The sequence below is a fragment of the Gopherus evgoodei genome, unplaced genomic scaffold, assembly GCF_007399415.2.
Source record: "Gopherus evgoodei ecotype Sinaloan lineage unplaced genomic scaffold, rGopEvg1_v1.p scaffold_36_arrow_ctg1, whole genome shotgun sequence".
In the NCBI taxonomy this organism is placed as follows: domain Eukaryota; kingdom Metazoa; phylum Chordata; order Testudines; family Testudinidae; genus Gopherus; species Gopherus evgoodei.
Window position 1 is genome coordinate 3200983 of NW_022060038.1, and position 16241 is coordinate 3217223.

General features: G+C 42.8%; 1 protein-coding gene and 1 pseudogene across 1 annotated transcript; one reads left to right on the forward strand and one right to left on the reverse strand.

Annotated features, from left to right (window-relative positions):
- Window positions 1-6690: 6690 nt before the first annotated feature.
- LOC115641999 (olfactory receptor 52K1-like) lies at window positions 6691-7638 on the forward strand. The gene has a single exon (XM_030545330.1). It carries the CDS (start codon window positions 6691-6693, stop codon window positions 7636-7638), a length of 948 nt encoding a protein of 315 aa, XP_030401190.1.
- Window positions 7639-14753: 7115 nt separating this feature from the next.
- Window positions 14754-15708, reverse strand: LOC115641970 (annotated as a pseudogene).
- Window positions 15709-16241: the final 533 nt, after the last annotated feature.

Sequence of the window (16241 nt, forward strand, 5' to 3'; positions counted from 1 at the left end):
AGCTCAGTACAGGAGTATATGGGTGAAATGTAACGGTGCATATTATACAGGATGTCATTCTGGACTATCTAACGGTCCATTCTGACATTCAACCCTATGAGTCTATTGATATAGAAAATAAATCAAGTCCTAGCACCCTTTTGCCATAGCTACAGATGAAGGTCAAACTATGGTTTCCAGCCACAGAGTAACTTGAATACAGGTGGATACAGCATCCCTGTTCACTACAGGCAGGAACATTTGTTCAGTCTCATTCCAGTATTTAAAAGCTTGGGTGCTCTGCACAGGAGAAATACCTCAGATTTGCCTGATGAGGAGGCAGAGAGTTCAGCTATAGGAATCCAAAAGCCCTGAAGCCAGGGCAGTCCTGGGAAGTCTGACTGAACCTGAAACATTGAATTTCAGTTCCAGCGGGTAGAGACTGGGAGGAAATTAAGAGAGAGGGCAAGAACAAATCCAGTGCAAACACTTATCCAGTCTCTATCCCGTCTGTAGGGTGCCTCTTTTTCCATGACATCTTTGGGGGGAAGACAAGGCCACTGTCCCTAGGAACATTTTATTGGTGTTGCTTTTACTAAGTCTGTTCCCTCAAAGTAACCCCAGTGACTGTGATTTGTTGGCAGGTATCTGAGTGGGAGCAGAAGTAGGCACCCATAGTTCATCCTTCCTGGGAGTGGGGAGCTCAGAAATGCCAGCAAGTTCTGAAAAACTCAGATTCACCATGAGAGGATCATACAGATTCAGGGTCTGCTCATGCAGCCTTTCCGAGGCATCTCACAAAATGTTTGGCTAAGGCAGGAAAGTCTTTTTTTCCCTGTCATCCTGCCACTCAATCTCTGTGTGACCTTCGCCAAGTCCTGTCGCCCTGTGCCTCAGTTTACCAATCTGTACAATGAGGATATGTTCAAAGTGACTTTCCTTTGATAGGTGTTTTAAAGATTCTTCAGTGAAAGGTGCTGCACAATGTAATGATAGTTACTGATGAGAATTTCTGATTGGTGATACCAAAGCCCTCTGTATTTACAGCAAGTCTTTTTATCCCCCACAGTTATCTCTCTCCAGATTTGTCTGTTTACTATCTGTCTATCCCTCCTGAGCATTTACAGGGCTTCAGACCCTATGGTGCTCCAGGCATTATCCCTAGTTTCCCTTCTTATCAACTCTATTTTTTAAACATACACAAATATACACAAATACACAAAACAGCCAAGTTCCCTCTGTCTCAGCACAGAATTAAAGAGTTCTCATCTCCTTTTCAGAAGCTGCTTTAATTACTGTTTACTCTTTAAGCTGGATAATTAGCAGAGAAGCGGAGACAGGCTTGTCTCCAGCCTCTTTCCATTTAGATGCTGCTTCTCCCCTAGAGGCCAAATAAACCCCACTGGGATTGCATAGAACTATATTATAAATGTTGCAAATCCCTGTGTCGGCTCTCGGCTACCGATGCTGGGGTGAGAGAAACATGGGACATGGCTACTTGAAGGGGATTCCCAGAAATGACACTCCTGTTTCGGAATTCACAGGTACCCATCACTTGCTGAGGACGTCACCTCTTGACAAACCAAGTGCATCATGGGTGTGATGGGATAGAGAGTAAGTCTGTGGTATTTTTCACTCTGTGCAGCCATTAAACATCCCAGGGTCCTTGCCTTAGGTGTAAAGTTTGCTCCGGTATCTTTGGCCAAAATGTCACTCTTCTCTAGGTACCCCTGCCCATTCCAGCTTTCCCCGCTCTCTTTTGTTTTTGAGCATACCTCTGTTTTTAAATTCCCCTCCCACGAACAACGAATTTGTGCCTGGAGATCTCCTGATTATTGTAAGCGAATCGAGCCTTCACTCCATCGTCCGATGCTACTGCTGTTCTTGCCTCTGTGCTTGCTGCTGTCCTGGGGATTGGTAAGAACTCCCTCTTGCAGACTCCCCCTGTCCTAGCTGCTGACCTTGTTTCCCCAGCAGACAGACCCAAGCTAACTCCTTGGTCTGTATCTCTAATCTGTTTCTTGCTCCGCAGTGCCTTTGCTGCTAAAAATAAGCCTGTGCCGCTGCTAAGCTATGCCTTCCTGGACTGTATCCTGGGCCGCTGGCTTGCAGCCTCCCCACTGCTGCAGCCACCACCACCCCCGGGGGCTGTACTCTGGGCACACACCACTCTGCCCTCTGGAACTGCTCCCCCTCCCGATCAAAGAATCGGCATAGTGTAAGGTGCACCTATTAGAATCAAGTTCTTAGTCTAGATAAGTTGTAATTTCATTTTGCATAGCTGTGGTTAAGTTAGGTTTAAAGAATTGTTTGTATTGTGCTCTGTAAGTTAGGTTTAAAAAAGAATTGTTGCATTGTGTTCTGTTACTTGCTAATTTGTGTAGTCTTGGTTAAGTCAGATCATAAATAAGATTGTGCTGTGTTCTGTATAATTGTGGTTAAGTCTGTCTTCCCGCTGCCCTAACCCCCCCCCCCAAGCTTGCCCGTGTCTCCCCCCGAGCTCCCCAGTCACTCTTTGCAATCTCTCTGCTGTTTAAACTGGCAGCCTGTCTGCTCTCGGTGTCTCCCTGAGTTTAAATCTCCCTCTGCAGCTCCTCTGCCTTTGGTCTCTGCTCTACCACATGCTCCTCTTCCCCCATCCCGCAACCTCATTCCTCTACCACTGCCTTTCTTTCTCTCTCTCTCTTTTAACCCCTTCCCCCCACGTGTTCACCCTGCTCCTACTGCTGCCAAACCTCAACTGTATTACTGAAGTCTAGCATGAAACCCCATTGGTTACCCTTTTTCTCTCTGACACACCTCACATTTTACATTTACACCACTGTGACACATTTTTACCTAGAGTTGTTGGTTATTTAACACATTTTGCCCATAACTGTTAGTTGGTTATATGCTGCTGTGACACACCCTTTACATAGAAATTGTTAGCTACCTGTTACATTTATACTTCAGTGTTAATTGGTTACCAACTGTATTGTACCCCACTGTATTGTACCCCACTCTTGAAACCCCCTATACTATTTACTAAAAGAAACCCCTCTCCAATTGTCTACCTTAACAAACCCCATACCCCTCACTATTGAATTTTCCCTGTTTTTGCATTTTCTTAATAAAGTTTATTTTGTACCCCACCAGTGCAGTAGTTGTCCCCCAAGATCCCCTACCTGCTGGCAGGGTCAACTTTTATCTCCTGGAATGCAAGGAGGTGCTGGGGGGCTCCTCACTGGAACAATTAGAAAAAAAATATCAGCATGGGCAAGACATATTTTCTCCTAGTTTCCTTTGAGAAGTCAGCTGAACTGTTATTCTGGAAATATCAAAAACTATTCTGCTGGAAGCAGACATGCAGCTAGGGAAATTTCAGTCCAAATGCCTAAAATTTGGCAAACTTATAAGCAACTGAAAATGAGGTCTTCTTATTGAAGGTGTCAGACGGTCTTCACTAAAGGTCGTGCCACCAGCACCGCGTACAATGGCCAAACCACTTGTGTATCCCATTAAGCTCAGCTCTTCGCTCCAATAATGTCAGTGGCAAGAAGCTCCACAGGTCAAATATGCATTATGTTAACAAGTTTCTTTTATCAGTGTTGTACGTTCAGGCTTGAAATGTAACTGAATGTTCCCTTGTCTGTGTGTTATGAGACAAAGTAAAGATATTTGCCTGCTCTACTTTTCTACTTTCTTTATTGATAGATCCACATGGTTTAATGTCAGACGGGACCACTAGACTATCCAGTCATACCTTCTCTGTAACACAAGCCCGTTAATATTCACTCAGCTACCCCTGTATTGATGCAAAGACTGTGTGTGACTAAGGCTGGATCTGCACTAGGATTTTACATCACAGAATCATAGGACCACAGGGTTAGAAGGGACCTGAAGAGTCATCTAGTCTATCCCTCTGCCAAGATGTAGGATTTGTTGTGTCTTAGTGATCAGAGACTGATGGCTATCCACACTTCCTTGGAAAACCTCTATTCAAGGAGCTTTCATGACTACCCTGACTACCACAACTACCTTGGCCACCTGCTCCATTGTCCTCCTCTTCTTACAGTTAGGAAATTTTTCATGCGATTTAATTTAAATCTGCTATGCTGGAGTTTTAACACATTGCCTCTTCTCCTTCCCTCAACTTTCTTCCAGCTCTTTATGGCAACCTTTTGAAGTATTTGAAGACTGCTATCATAGCCTCTCTCATTCTCCATTCTCTAAACTTAACATACCCATTTCTTTCTGTCTTTGCTTAGAATGTTTGTATTCCACCATTTTGTCATCTTTTTCATGAGAAGGTAGGGGGAAGAATTCTTACATCCACCTAGATATCACCTCTTGGGTAAGTGGATTACCTATGTGTCATAAACAGATAGTTAAGGATTAATGTCTCTTTTACCTGTAAAGGATTAAGAAGTTTACCCAGCCTAGCTAACACCTGACCAGAGGAACCAATGGGGGAACAAGATGTTTCAAAAGGAAGAGAGGAAGTTTTCCTTTGTTTAATCAGTTTCAATTTCAGCCGGAGTGAAAAAGATCAAGGAACCAGCCTCTTATTAGAGTTGTAAGTTTTAGAAAGAGATAAATAGGTTTATGTTTATTTTCTTTTGTAACTTGTCTTTGTGCAATTAGGAGAATAATCAAATTTGGGTATTCTTGTGTGTACTAAGGGTTTTGCCCAGGGGAACATCCTGTGTTTTAAATCTGTTGTCTGTGAGATCAGCTTGTATGCTGTCTCCCAGAGGTTTTTTTTTTTTTACCTTTCTTTTCTTTAGTTAAAAGCCTTCTTTTTAAGAACTTGATTGATTTTTCCCCCTGTTTTTTAGATCCAAGGGAATTGAATCTGGACTCACCAGGAATTGGTGGGGGGGCAAAGGGAGGGGAAAAGAGTAATTCTTTCTTGTTTTAAGATCCAAGGGATTTGGATCAGTGTTCACTAGGGACTTGGTGGAGGAGTCTCTCAAGACTATCCAGAGAAGGGAGTCAGTATTTGGGAGTGGTGGCAGCAAAACCAGATCTAAGCTGGCAGTTAAGCTTGGAAGTATACATGCAGGTCCTCATATGTGTACCCTAAAGTCCAGAGTGGGGGTGAAACCTATGACACTATGCTTATGAAAGAAACCCTGCCTATGGTGTAAGTAGTGTCTACACAGAAACACTAAGGCAGCGTTGCTATAACGTTTTAATTGTAGACAAGCCTTTAGGCAGATTTTACAATAAAGCATTCGGTCTGGATCTGCTGACATGGAGCATTGGAGAATCCACCACTTCCCTTCTCAGTTTGTTCCAATGGTTAACCACCCTCAGTGCTCAAGATTGGCCATTATTTCCAGCTGGAATTTGTCCACATCCAGCTTCCACCCATTGGGCCTTGTTTTGCCTTTCTCCTCTAGATTACAGAGGCCATTACTATGCACAGGCTTCTCTCCATGGAAGTGTCTGCTTGATAATATTTTTATAAGTTAAAGAGAGGAAACCCTTCAAGTCTCTCACATTCCGACATTTTCTCCAGCCTCCAATTTGCCAACCAGGGATATTTAACTGATGTCTTTAAAGTCACTTTTTGATTTTCATATCTGCCAATTTATATTGCAGGCTATTTATCTCCCCTTGTTCACATTTGTTATATAGTTTCCCCTCACCCAGAATTTCAACCTTCACTTTGCAGCTGAACTGGGTTTTTACCCTTCTTGACTGTGGAATTGTGATTTTTTGCTATCTGATAATCTCCCAATTTTTATTCAAATTTTTTTGTCTCAATTTTTCATCCCAATAAGTTTTGCTGATAATTTTCCTCAGCTTTTGGAAACTAGATATTTTGAAGCACTTAGTGTCTATAAATAGTATTAGTTGAGAACTCTTCTCTGTTTGTCTATTTGAATGGAATCAGTTGCTTACCTATTTCCCACCCCTCCACCATATGCCTCCTTGTTTGTCTCTTCTCTAAACTAAACAGTTCCCGACTTTTCAGTCTGTTCTCCATTCCCATGCCTGTCTTGGAAATCCCCATTATATTTGTTGTATCATTTATATATAGGTGACCAGGTGACCAGAGCAGAACATATCCAGAGGAGTTTATTCTCTATCCCATTCCTTCGGAATGCAAAGATTGTGTTTCATTTCCCTCTGCTGTGACTGAGAAGGTGTTTCAGTTGAGCTGCTATCTATCATGCCCAGGTCTTTTCCAAGAGGTATGTTCTAGATGGGATGTTTACCCTTGGCACATGTCTTTAAAAGGTTTGGATTTGTTTCCACTTTCAGATGTTGAGAAATCAGATAAATGTGTAACTCCCTACAACGTGAATTTTCTAGCCGGGGTTTCATTACATTAAGGAACAATGATGGATAACCAGTATCCACACTTGTGTTTCCTGCTGCTGCCTCTTAAGGTTCCTCCACCCTGACATGTAGGAATTATTGATGCACGGAGTATTATAAAATATTGACTTGGCATTAGAAGGGAAAGTTGTTCATAATTCATTTCCCTGAATTATGAAAATGTCATTTCTCAGTGTGTGAAGAGCAGCCAGCCTGCTTCATCCATGAAAACAGCCTCCAGTAGTGCATGTAGAGTCTTATATTAATATTGTATCTCCATTCAGGCATTTGAACTGTGATCATCACCTTAGACCCTGGGCACGTACAGGAAATCAGGGGAACGTATGGTATATGCAGGAGACACCATTCTGCCTCAGAGTTGAACACCTTCTCCCCTACTCCATGTTAAATTCCAACACAACCAACTTCACCAACCCCTCCACCTTCATTCTGCAGGGCATTCCTGGCCTGGAGGCTGCCCATGTCTGGATCTCCATCCCCTTCTGCACCATGTACATCATAGCCATCTTGGGGAACTGCACCATCCTGTTCATTGTGAGTATGGAGCCGAGCCTCCATGTCCCCATGTACTATTTCCTCTGCATGCTGGCCATCACCGACCTGGTCCTGTCCATGGCCACTGTGCCCAAAATGCTGAGTAACTTCTGGTTCAATTCCAGAGAGATCAATTTCAGTGCCTGCCTCACCCAGATGTACTTCATTCACTGCTTCTCAGCGATGGAGTCTGGGATCTTGGTGGCGTTGGCTTTGGATCGCTACGTGGCCATCTGTGATCCCCTGAGACATTCCACCACCCTCACAAATTTTGTTGTGGCCAAGATTGGCCTGGCTGTGCTGCTGCGAGGCAGCATACTTGCATTGCCTTATCCGTTCCTAGTGAGGTGGTGGCCATATTGCAGAACCAACATCATCCCCCACTCCTACTGTGATCAGATTGCTGTGGCGAAGCTGGCCTGCACCGATACCCACGTCAGTAGTTACTATGGCTTCTTTGTGGTATTCTCTGTGATTGGTCTGGATGTGCCTTTTATCATCGTGTCCTATATCCAAATCCTCAGGACCATCTTCAGCCTCCCCACAAAGGACTCCCGGCTGAAAACTTTTGGGACCTGCGTTTCCCACCTTTGTTGCATATTATCTTTCTACCTTCCAGAATTCTTCTCCTCTCTCACACACCGGTTTGACCACAAAGTGCCCCTACATGTCCTTATTCTCATTGCCAATGTGTACCTTCTTGTGCCCCCCTTGCTTCACCCCATCATCTATGGGGTGAGGACAAAACAGATCCGGGACAGACTGCTCAAGCCCTTTACTCGTAAAGGGACCTAAATTTTTTATCTTGGTACTCAGGCTCTGTGCAGAGATGGCTGGTAATATGGTGCTAGGCCATCTTTCCTGAATCAATTCCTGGACAGTGAGAGAAACATGAAACCCTTTTATGAATTTATTATGCTGTGCCATCATGGCAATCTGGGGAATCAGCCGATGTATATATAATTCACTGGTTTGTCCCTTTTTAATTGCCGGAACCTGGACCTCTGCAACCACCCCTTGCCCTGGCTCTTCCATCAAGGCTTCTTCCCTGCTGTGCCTCTTCCCCACAAAGGCCCCACTTCAGTTGCTCGCTTCTCTCTTCCCCTCCCCTTGTCAGTCACTGTATTGTTTTCACCTCCACTCTCCCCACTCCCAGATGTACGGGAGCCATTTCTAATTTTGTAGGTGTTGCCACTTTAACTGTCTAGTTTTGTGTCAGTAGAAAAGTATTTAATTCCTATATAAAAGAAAGAAAAGTAAATATAGAGCCACTCAGCTCTAATACAAACATTTAGTGACATCTTGTGGGAAGTCATATAGGGGACACCGTTCAGGATTAAAATGTTAATATATATGTGACGGGATCAGTCACAGAGATCCTCCTGAAACTGTCACCTGATGTGCTGAAATTACCTCTGAGCCAGTCTTCCCTGGCAGTTTGGGATTTGCAGAACCCTGTCTTGTTGAACCAGACACGCCAGCCTGCTGCAACACAGACCCAGGGCCTAGGCCACACCCCCAAAGCTGCAGACTTAACTGGGAACAGCTCAACAAGTTACCTGTTTCCAGCACCCAGACACCCAGCTTCCAATGGGATCCAAACCCTGAATAAATCTGTTTCACTCTGTATAATGCTTATACAGGATAAATTCATAAATTGTCGGCCCTTTATAACACTGATAGAGATATATGCATAGCTGTTTGTTCCCCCAGGTATTAATCACTTACTCTGGGTTTATTAATATACAAAAGTGATTTTATTAAGTAAAAGGTAGTATTTAAGTGGTTTCAAGTAATAAGAGACAGAAGAAAGTAAGTCAAAAAAGCAAAATAAAGCAAAAACAGGCAAATCTAAATCTAATACATTAAGAAACTGATTAGAGGAAATATCTTACCCTCAAAGATGTTCCAATAATTTTCCTTCACAGACCAGCCTTCTTCCTAGTCTGGGACCATTCCTTTCCCCTGGTACAGTCTCTGTTAGATCCAGCAGACATCTCCAGTGGTAACCAGGTGTTTTCTCATGACTGGCGCCTCCTTTGTCCTGCTCCACCCCTTTTTATAGCTTTGGCACAAGGTGGGAATCTTTTGTCTGTGCTCGTCCCCACCCTCGCCTCATCAATGAAAAAGTAAAAGGATTAAGACTGATTCCAGTATCATGTGACATGGTCACATGTCACTGTAAGACCCCCTAGTCTACATTTTTCCTGGGCTGGCCCACATGTACACAGGAAAGTTTGCAGATAAATAAGCAATTTACAACCAATTGTCTGGGTCAATGGGAGCCATCAAGATTCTAAACCATCATTAATGGCCCCCAATTTGCAAGAGAATAATAGGACCTCAGAGTTATACTTCATATTTCTAGCTTCAGATACAAAAATGATACATACCAATAGGATGAAAATTTTGAGTAGGTTATAACCTTTGTTATGATACCTTACAAGAGACCTTTTCCATAAAGCATATTCCAATTACATCATATTCACTTTCATAAGCATATTTCCATAAAACATATGGAGTGCAATATCACAGTATATTCTTACTTTGTTACTAACTCTGTGGAGAGAAAGACCCCATCAAGCTTCCTGGTTTCTATCTCAGCTTTGGGAGGAGAGCGGGTTACAGCATGGGGCAGATACATATGGGCTCTATATAAGAAGACTATACTGGGTAAAGACAATGATCCATCCAGCCCAGGATCCTGTCTTCTGACCATGATCTATGTCATGTGTTTCAGAGCGTATGAACAGAACAGGTAATAATCAAGTGATTCATGCCCTGTCACCCACTCCCAGCTTCTGGCAAACAGAGGCTAGTGACAAAATTCCTGGCTATCGTGGCTAATAGTTATTGATTTACCTATACTCCATGAACTAATTTTACTTTAACCGTGTTATCCTTTTGGCCTTCATAACTTCCGCCAGCCAAGAGTTCCACAGGTTGATTGTGAATAAATAATTCTTTTTGTTTGCTTTAGATCTGCTCCCTATTAATTTCATTGGGTAAAAAGTAGTTCTTGTGTTATTTGAAGGAGTACATAACATTTCTTTATTCAATTTCCCCACACTTGTCATGATATTATAGATCTTCCTCTGTTATAAATATAAGGGGAAGGTGTCATAAACAGATAAGTAAGAGTTAATAGAACAGAAGTACTTCATATCTCTTTTAGCTGTAAAAGGTTAACAAAATCGGTGAGCCTGGTTGTCACCTGACCAGAGGACCAATCAGGGGACAGGATACTTTCAAATCTTGAGGGAGGGAAGTTTTGTGTGTGCTGTTAGTTTTTGGTTGTTGTTCACTCTGAGGGCTCAAAGGGACCAGACGTGCAACCAGGTTTCTCTCCAATCTCTCCGATACAGGCTCTTATAAGTTCAGAATAATGAGTACTAGGTAGATAAAGCGAGTTAGGTTATGTTTGTTTTCTTTATTTGCAAATGTGTATTTGGCTGGAAGGAGTTCAAATTTGTATTTTGCCGAAAGGATTTTAATTTGTACTTGTATACTTAGGCTGGGAGGGTATTCTCAGTGTCTGTAGCTGAAAGATCCTATAACATATTCCATCTTACATTTACAAAGATAATTTTTTATTATTTTTTCTTTCTTTAATTAAAAGCTTTTCTTGTTTAAGAACCTGATTTTTTTTTATTCTGATGAGACCTCAGGGGACTGGATCTGGATCCACCAGGGAATTGGTGGGGAGAGAGAAGGGAAGGGGGAGAGAGAGGCTAATTTCTCTCTGTGTTAGGATTACTTTCTCTCTCAGGGAGAGTCTGGGAGGGGGAAGAGAGAAGGAGGGGGGAAGGTGGATTTTCCTCTCTGTTTTAAGGTTCAAGGAGTTTGAATCACAGTGATCTTCCAGGGCAATCCAGGGAGGGGAAGCCTGGGAGAGGCAAAGGTGAGGGAAAGGGTTTACTTTCCTTGTGTTAAGATCCAGAGGGACTGGGTCTTGGGAGTCCCCGGGCAAGGTTTTGTGGGGACCAGAGTGTACCAGGCACTGGAACTCCTGGTTGGTGGCAGCGCTACAGGTTCTAAGCTGGTAATTGAGCTTAGAGGAATTCATGCTGGTACCCCATCTTTTGGACGCTAAGGTTCAGAGTGGGGAATTATACCATGACAGAAGGGTAACATCTTTTATGTATGCAGTAACATATTATTCCTCCTGCGCAGAGGTACAGAATCAACCAGGTTCTTAAAAGAAGAATTTTATTTAAAAAAAAAAAAGAAAAAAAAAGAAAAGAATCCTCTGGGTTTAAAATGCTTTTATTTACCCTGTAAAGTTATCTTCCATCCTGATTTTGCAGGTGTGATTCTTTTACTTTTTTTAATAAAATTCTTCTTTTAAGAACCTGATTGATTTTCAGTGTCCTAAAAAACAGGGATTTGGTCTGTGCTCACTTTGTTAACCTATTGGTTGGTATATTATTCTCAACCCTCCCCCCAAGAAAGGGGGTGAAGGGGATTGGAGGGATATTTGGGGGGAGCAGGGCTCCAAGTAGCCCCTCCCTGAATGTTTGTTTAATCACTTGGTAGTGGCTGTAACATTGTCCAAGGACAAGGAAAGGAATTTGTGCATTGGGGAAGTTTTAACCTAAGCTGGTGAAATATAAGCTTAGGGGGGCTTTCATGCAGGTCCCCACATCTGTACCCTGGGTTCAGAATAGGGAGGGATACCTGATACCTCATACCCCCTGAGTACTCTCTTTTCCAAATTGAAATGTCCCAATCTTTTTCACCTCTCCTCATACGTTTAATACCTCTAATAAATTGTTGCCCTTCTCTATACCTTTTCCAATTCCAACATATCTTTTTTTAGGATGGGGTGACCAGATCTGCATTCAGGATTCAATATGTGGGCATAGTATAGACCTGTATAGAGGCAATACAATATTTTCTGTCCTATTATCTATCCTTTCTACATGATGGAATAGATGGGAGGGAGGGATAGCTCAGTGGTTTGAGTATTAGCCTGCTAAACCCAGAGTTATAAGTTCACTCCTTAAGGGGGCAACTTAGGGATCTGGGGCAAAAACTGGTCCTGGTAGTGAAGGCAGGGAATTGGACTCAAAGACATTTCAAAGCCCCTTCCAGTTCTAGGAGACTGGTGTATATCTCCAATTATATATAAAAAAAATACCAACATTCTTTTCCCTTTTTTTGATTGCCACATTGGGCCAAAATTTTAATCCATTTAATTCACATTTGATTGTATCAACAATCTGTATCCTTATTTCTTTGGGATTTTCCTCTACTCTTCACTCACCCTCTTTGTACTAAAGGGCAGGAGGGAGGCATCTGTGTATATATAAATTGGTCATTAAAGGCTATCAGCCCTAACGAGATCTCGCCTAAACAGAAGAAGGGAGTAACTGCATTTCTAGATAAAAAAAACAGTTTTCTCCACCTTTTCTGCAAAGGAATGGGCATGGAAGGAATGGAAACTCACCAGAAATGGAAGAGAGAGAGGAGTTACCTGTCCAGCCCTTTAAAATCATAGGGGCTGGATGATCCAGAGGAAGCTGGAGTAGGACAGAGGCACAAGGGCCAGACAGGGGAGTCTGGTAGCAGAGTGATGGCTGCATCAGAGACATAGACTCCAACCGGAGGAGGAGTCAGGGGCTTCAGGAGTTGGCCCTTGGACACCTTAGAGGGCTCTGACCATATCCCAGTGAATGCTCCAGGGTTGAAAAAAAAATTACTTGACAGCCCTAGTAAACAGTGAGGTGGTAAAATTTGCTGATGATACAAAACTATTCAAGATAGTAAAGTGCCAGGTAGACTGAGAAGAGCTACAAAAGGGTCTCTCAGACCTGTATGACTGGGCAGCAAAATGGCAGATACAATTCAATATCGACAAAATGAAAAGTAATGCACATTGGAAAACATCCTTCCAACTATACATAAAAATTATGGTGTCTACATTACCTGCTATCATTCAAGAAAGATACTGAAGTCATTGAGGATAGTTCTCCAAAAACATCCACTCAATGTGCAGAAGCAGTCCAAAAAGCTAACAGAGTGTTGGGAATCATTAGAAAAGGGAGAGATAATAAGATGGAAAATATATTGCCTCTATCTATACCTATGCTATGCCCACATATTCAATACTGCATGCAGATCTGGTTGCTCCATCTCAAAAAAGATATATTGGAATTGGAAAAGATACAGAAAGGGCAACAGAAATGATTAGGGATATCAAACAATTTCCATATAAGGTGAGATGAAAAGGCTGGGAGTTGTCAGCTTGGAAAACAGATGAGTAAGGATAGGGGGTATGAGAGTGGTCTATAAAGTCCTGAAAGGTGTAAACAAAATGAATAAGGAAGTGTTATTTACTCCTTCTCATAACACAAGAACTAGGCATCACCCAATAATAGGAAGCAGGTTTAAAACAGGTTAAAACAAATGAAAGGAAGTATTTTTTCAGACAACTCATAGTCAATATCTGGAACTATTTGCCACAGGATGTTGTGATGGACAAGACTATAATGAGGTTCCAAAAAGAACTAGTATTGTATCCAGTTTGGTGGCCCCCCACTACAGGAAGGATGTGGACAAATTGGAGATTGTCTAGTGGAGGACAATACAATGATTAGGGGACTGGCACACATGACTTACGAGGAGAGGTTGAGGGAACTAATTTGGTCTAGAGAAGAGTGAGGGAAGATTTCATAGCAGCCTTCAACTACCTGAAGGAGGTTTCCAAAGAAGCTAGAGCTTGGCTGGTTTCAATGGTGACAGATGACAGAACAAGAAGCATTGAGCTCAAGTTGCAATGGGAGAGGTCTAGGTTGGATAGTAGGAAAAACTATTTCACTAGGAGAGTGTTCAAGTACTTGAACAGGTTACCTAGGGAAATGGTGGAATCTCCATTGTTTAAGGTTTTTAAGTCCTGGTTCGACAAATCCCTGGTTGGGACGATTTAGGTAGAGTTGGTCCTGCTTTGAGCACTGGACCAGATGATATCATTTGGTAGATATATTGCTTTGACACTCTGTACCCCAAAACAACACACTGGCATTCCCATATTAACCACTGTTATGTAATTGCAACAAATCTTGTACAAAATATGTCATATGAGGTGTCAATGGAAAAGTTACTGTTTGTTGAATATGACCACCATATTTTTATGCATGTACCTACATTTCAAATGCGTTTGTTCCTGCGGTAATTCCTAAAATATAGTAGGCGTCTGAAGCTTCTCATAGCCTGAGAGGGGAGGGGTCCAGACTGATATGCTAGAGGGATCAGCTGTGCCCCAGTTCCAGATTGTATCCTCACGAAGTCCATCACATTGGCATTAAGAACAGTGTGAAATGCACACCTTGTTGTTCTGAGTGAAATTTGAACTTCATACACTTATGCAGAGATTTTAAGTTTGGTGGCTGGCGATTAAATAGGTCATCATTTTTTTCCTTTTATATTTCCTCATTTGAGAAAGGGAAGTAGGGACAGAAAAGCAACAAGATGAGAGAAAACAGAAAATTTCAGAATTCAAGCTATTCAGTTTTCAGGCAGCAGAAAAAGAAAAAGAACATAGGTGTTCATGGAAAGGAGATTAAAATGATCCAGCAACTAACAAGGGGAGGGGAAGAGAGGAGCAAGGGACAAAGGTGGGGTGTTTGCAGGGAAGAAGTACAGCTGGTGCAGAGACTTGGCAGAAGAGTCAGTCTAAAGGTCATGGTTCTAGGGGTCCAGCTTCCAGAAATTAAAAAGGTGGCAACCCACTGAACTGTACATAAACTGATTCCCCAGCTTATCATGCTGACACAGCAAAATGAGGTCAGGAAAGGATTTAATGTCTCTCTGACTGCCCAGTGAGTGATTCAGGGATAAGGGCCAGCGCCATATCACCATGCAGCTCTACACGGAGCTTGGCCTGATACCCATATCACCTGGGGAAACTTTTAGGTTCCTTTATGAGAAAAGAGCTGGAGCAGCCTGTCCCGGATGTGTTTGGTCCTCACACCATAGATGATGAGGTGTAACAAGGGGGGCACCAAAAGGTACACATTAGCCATGAGAATGAGGACATGCAGGGGCACATTATGTCCAAACCGATGCGTGATGGAAGAGAAGAAATCTGGGATGTAAAAAACCAAGATGGCGCAAAGATGGGAGCCGCAGGTCCCAAAAGTCTTTAGCTGGGCATCCTTTGTGAGGAGGCTGAAGATTACCTTGAGGATCTGGATATATGAAAAGGTGATAAAAAAAAACATCCAGACCGATCACAGAGAATAGAATAAAGAGGCCGTAGTAACTACTGAGACGGGTGTCAGCGCAGGCCAGCTTCACCACTGCTATGTGCTCACAGTAAGAGTGGGGGATGATGTTGGTTCTGCAATATGGCCACCGCCTCACTAGGAAGGGATAGGGTAATGCAAGTATGCTGCTGCGCAGAACCAATGCCAGGCCGATCTTGGCCACAACAGAATTTGTCAGGATGGTGGAATATCTCAGAAGATGGCAGATGGCCACGTAGCGATCCAAAGCTAAGGCCACTAAGATCCCAGACTCCATTGCTGAGAAGCAGTGAATGAAGTACATCTGGGTGAGGCAGGCACTGAAATCGATCTCCCTGGAATTGAACCAGAATATATTCAACATTTTTGGCATAGTGGCTGTGGACAGGACAAGGTCGCTGACAGCCAGCATGCAGAGGAAATAATACATGGGCTCATGGACGCTCGACTCCCACTTCACAATGAACAGGATGGAAAAGTTCCCCAGGATGGCTATAGCATACATGGTGCAGAAGGGGATGGAGAGCCAGATGTGGGCCACCTCCAGGCCAGGAATGCCCAGCAGGATGAAGGTGGAGGGGTTGGTGAAGTCGGTTGTGTTGGAATCTGACATGGAGTAGGGAAGATGTCCAACTCTGAGGCAGAATGGTGTCTCCAGCATGCACCGTAGGTTCCCCTGACTTCCTGTATGTGACCAGGGTCCAGGGTGATAGTTGAAGTACAAATGCCTGGATGGAGAGACAATGTTAATATAAAACGCTACATACACTACTGGAGGCTGTTCTTGTGGGTGAAGTAGATTGGTTGCTCTTTATACACTGAGAAATGACAGTCTCATTATTTAAATAAATGAATTGTGAACAACTGAACATTGCTATGCTAATTCAATATGTTATGATGCTCCATGCATCAATAATTATTGCACGTCATAGTGGGGGAAACCTTAAGAGTGACCAACAGGAAACATGAGTGTGGATATAGGCTATCAATCATTGTTCCTTAATTCAATGAAAGCCAGGCTAGAGAATCCATGCTATAGGGAGTTCCCCTTTCATCTGTTTGCTTAAAATATGAGAGTAGAAAAAACCCCAAACCTCTGCGAAGACGTGCTGGGGAAACATCCCAACTAGAAAACAACTTAGAGAAAAGACC

Coding starts and splice junctions, on each gene's coding strand:
- LOC115641999 (XM_030545330.1), top strand. CDS start 6,691: ATGTTAAATTCCAACACAACCAACTTCACCAACCCCTCCACCTTCATT.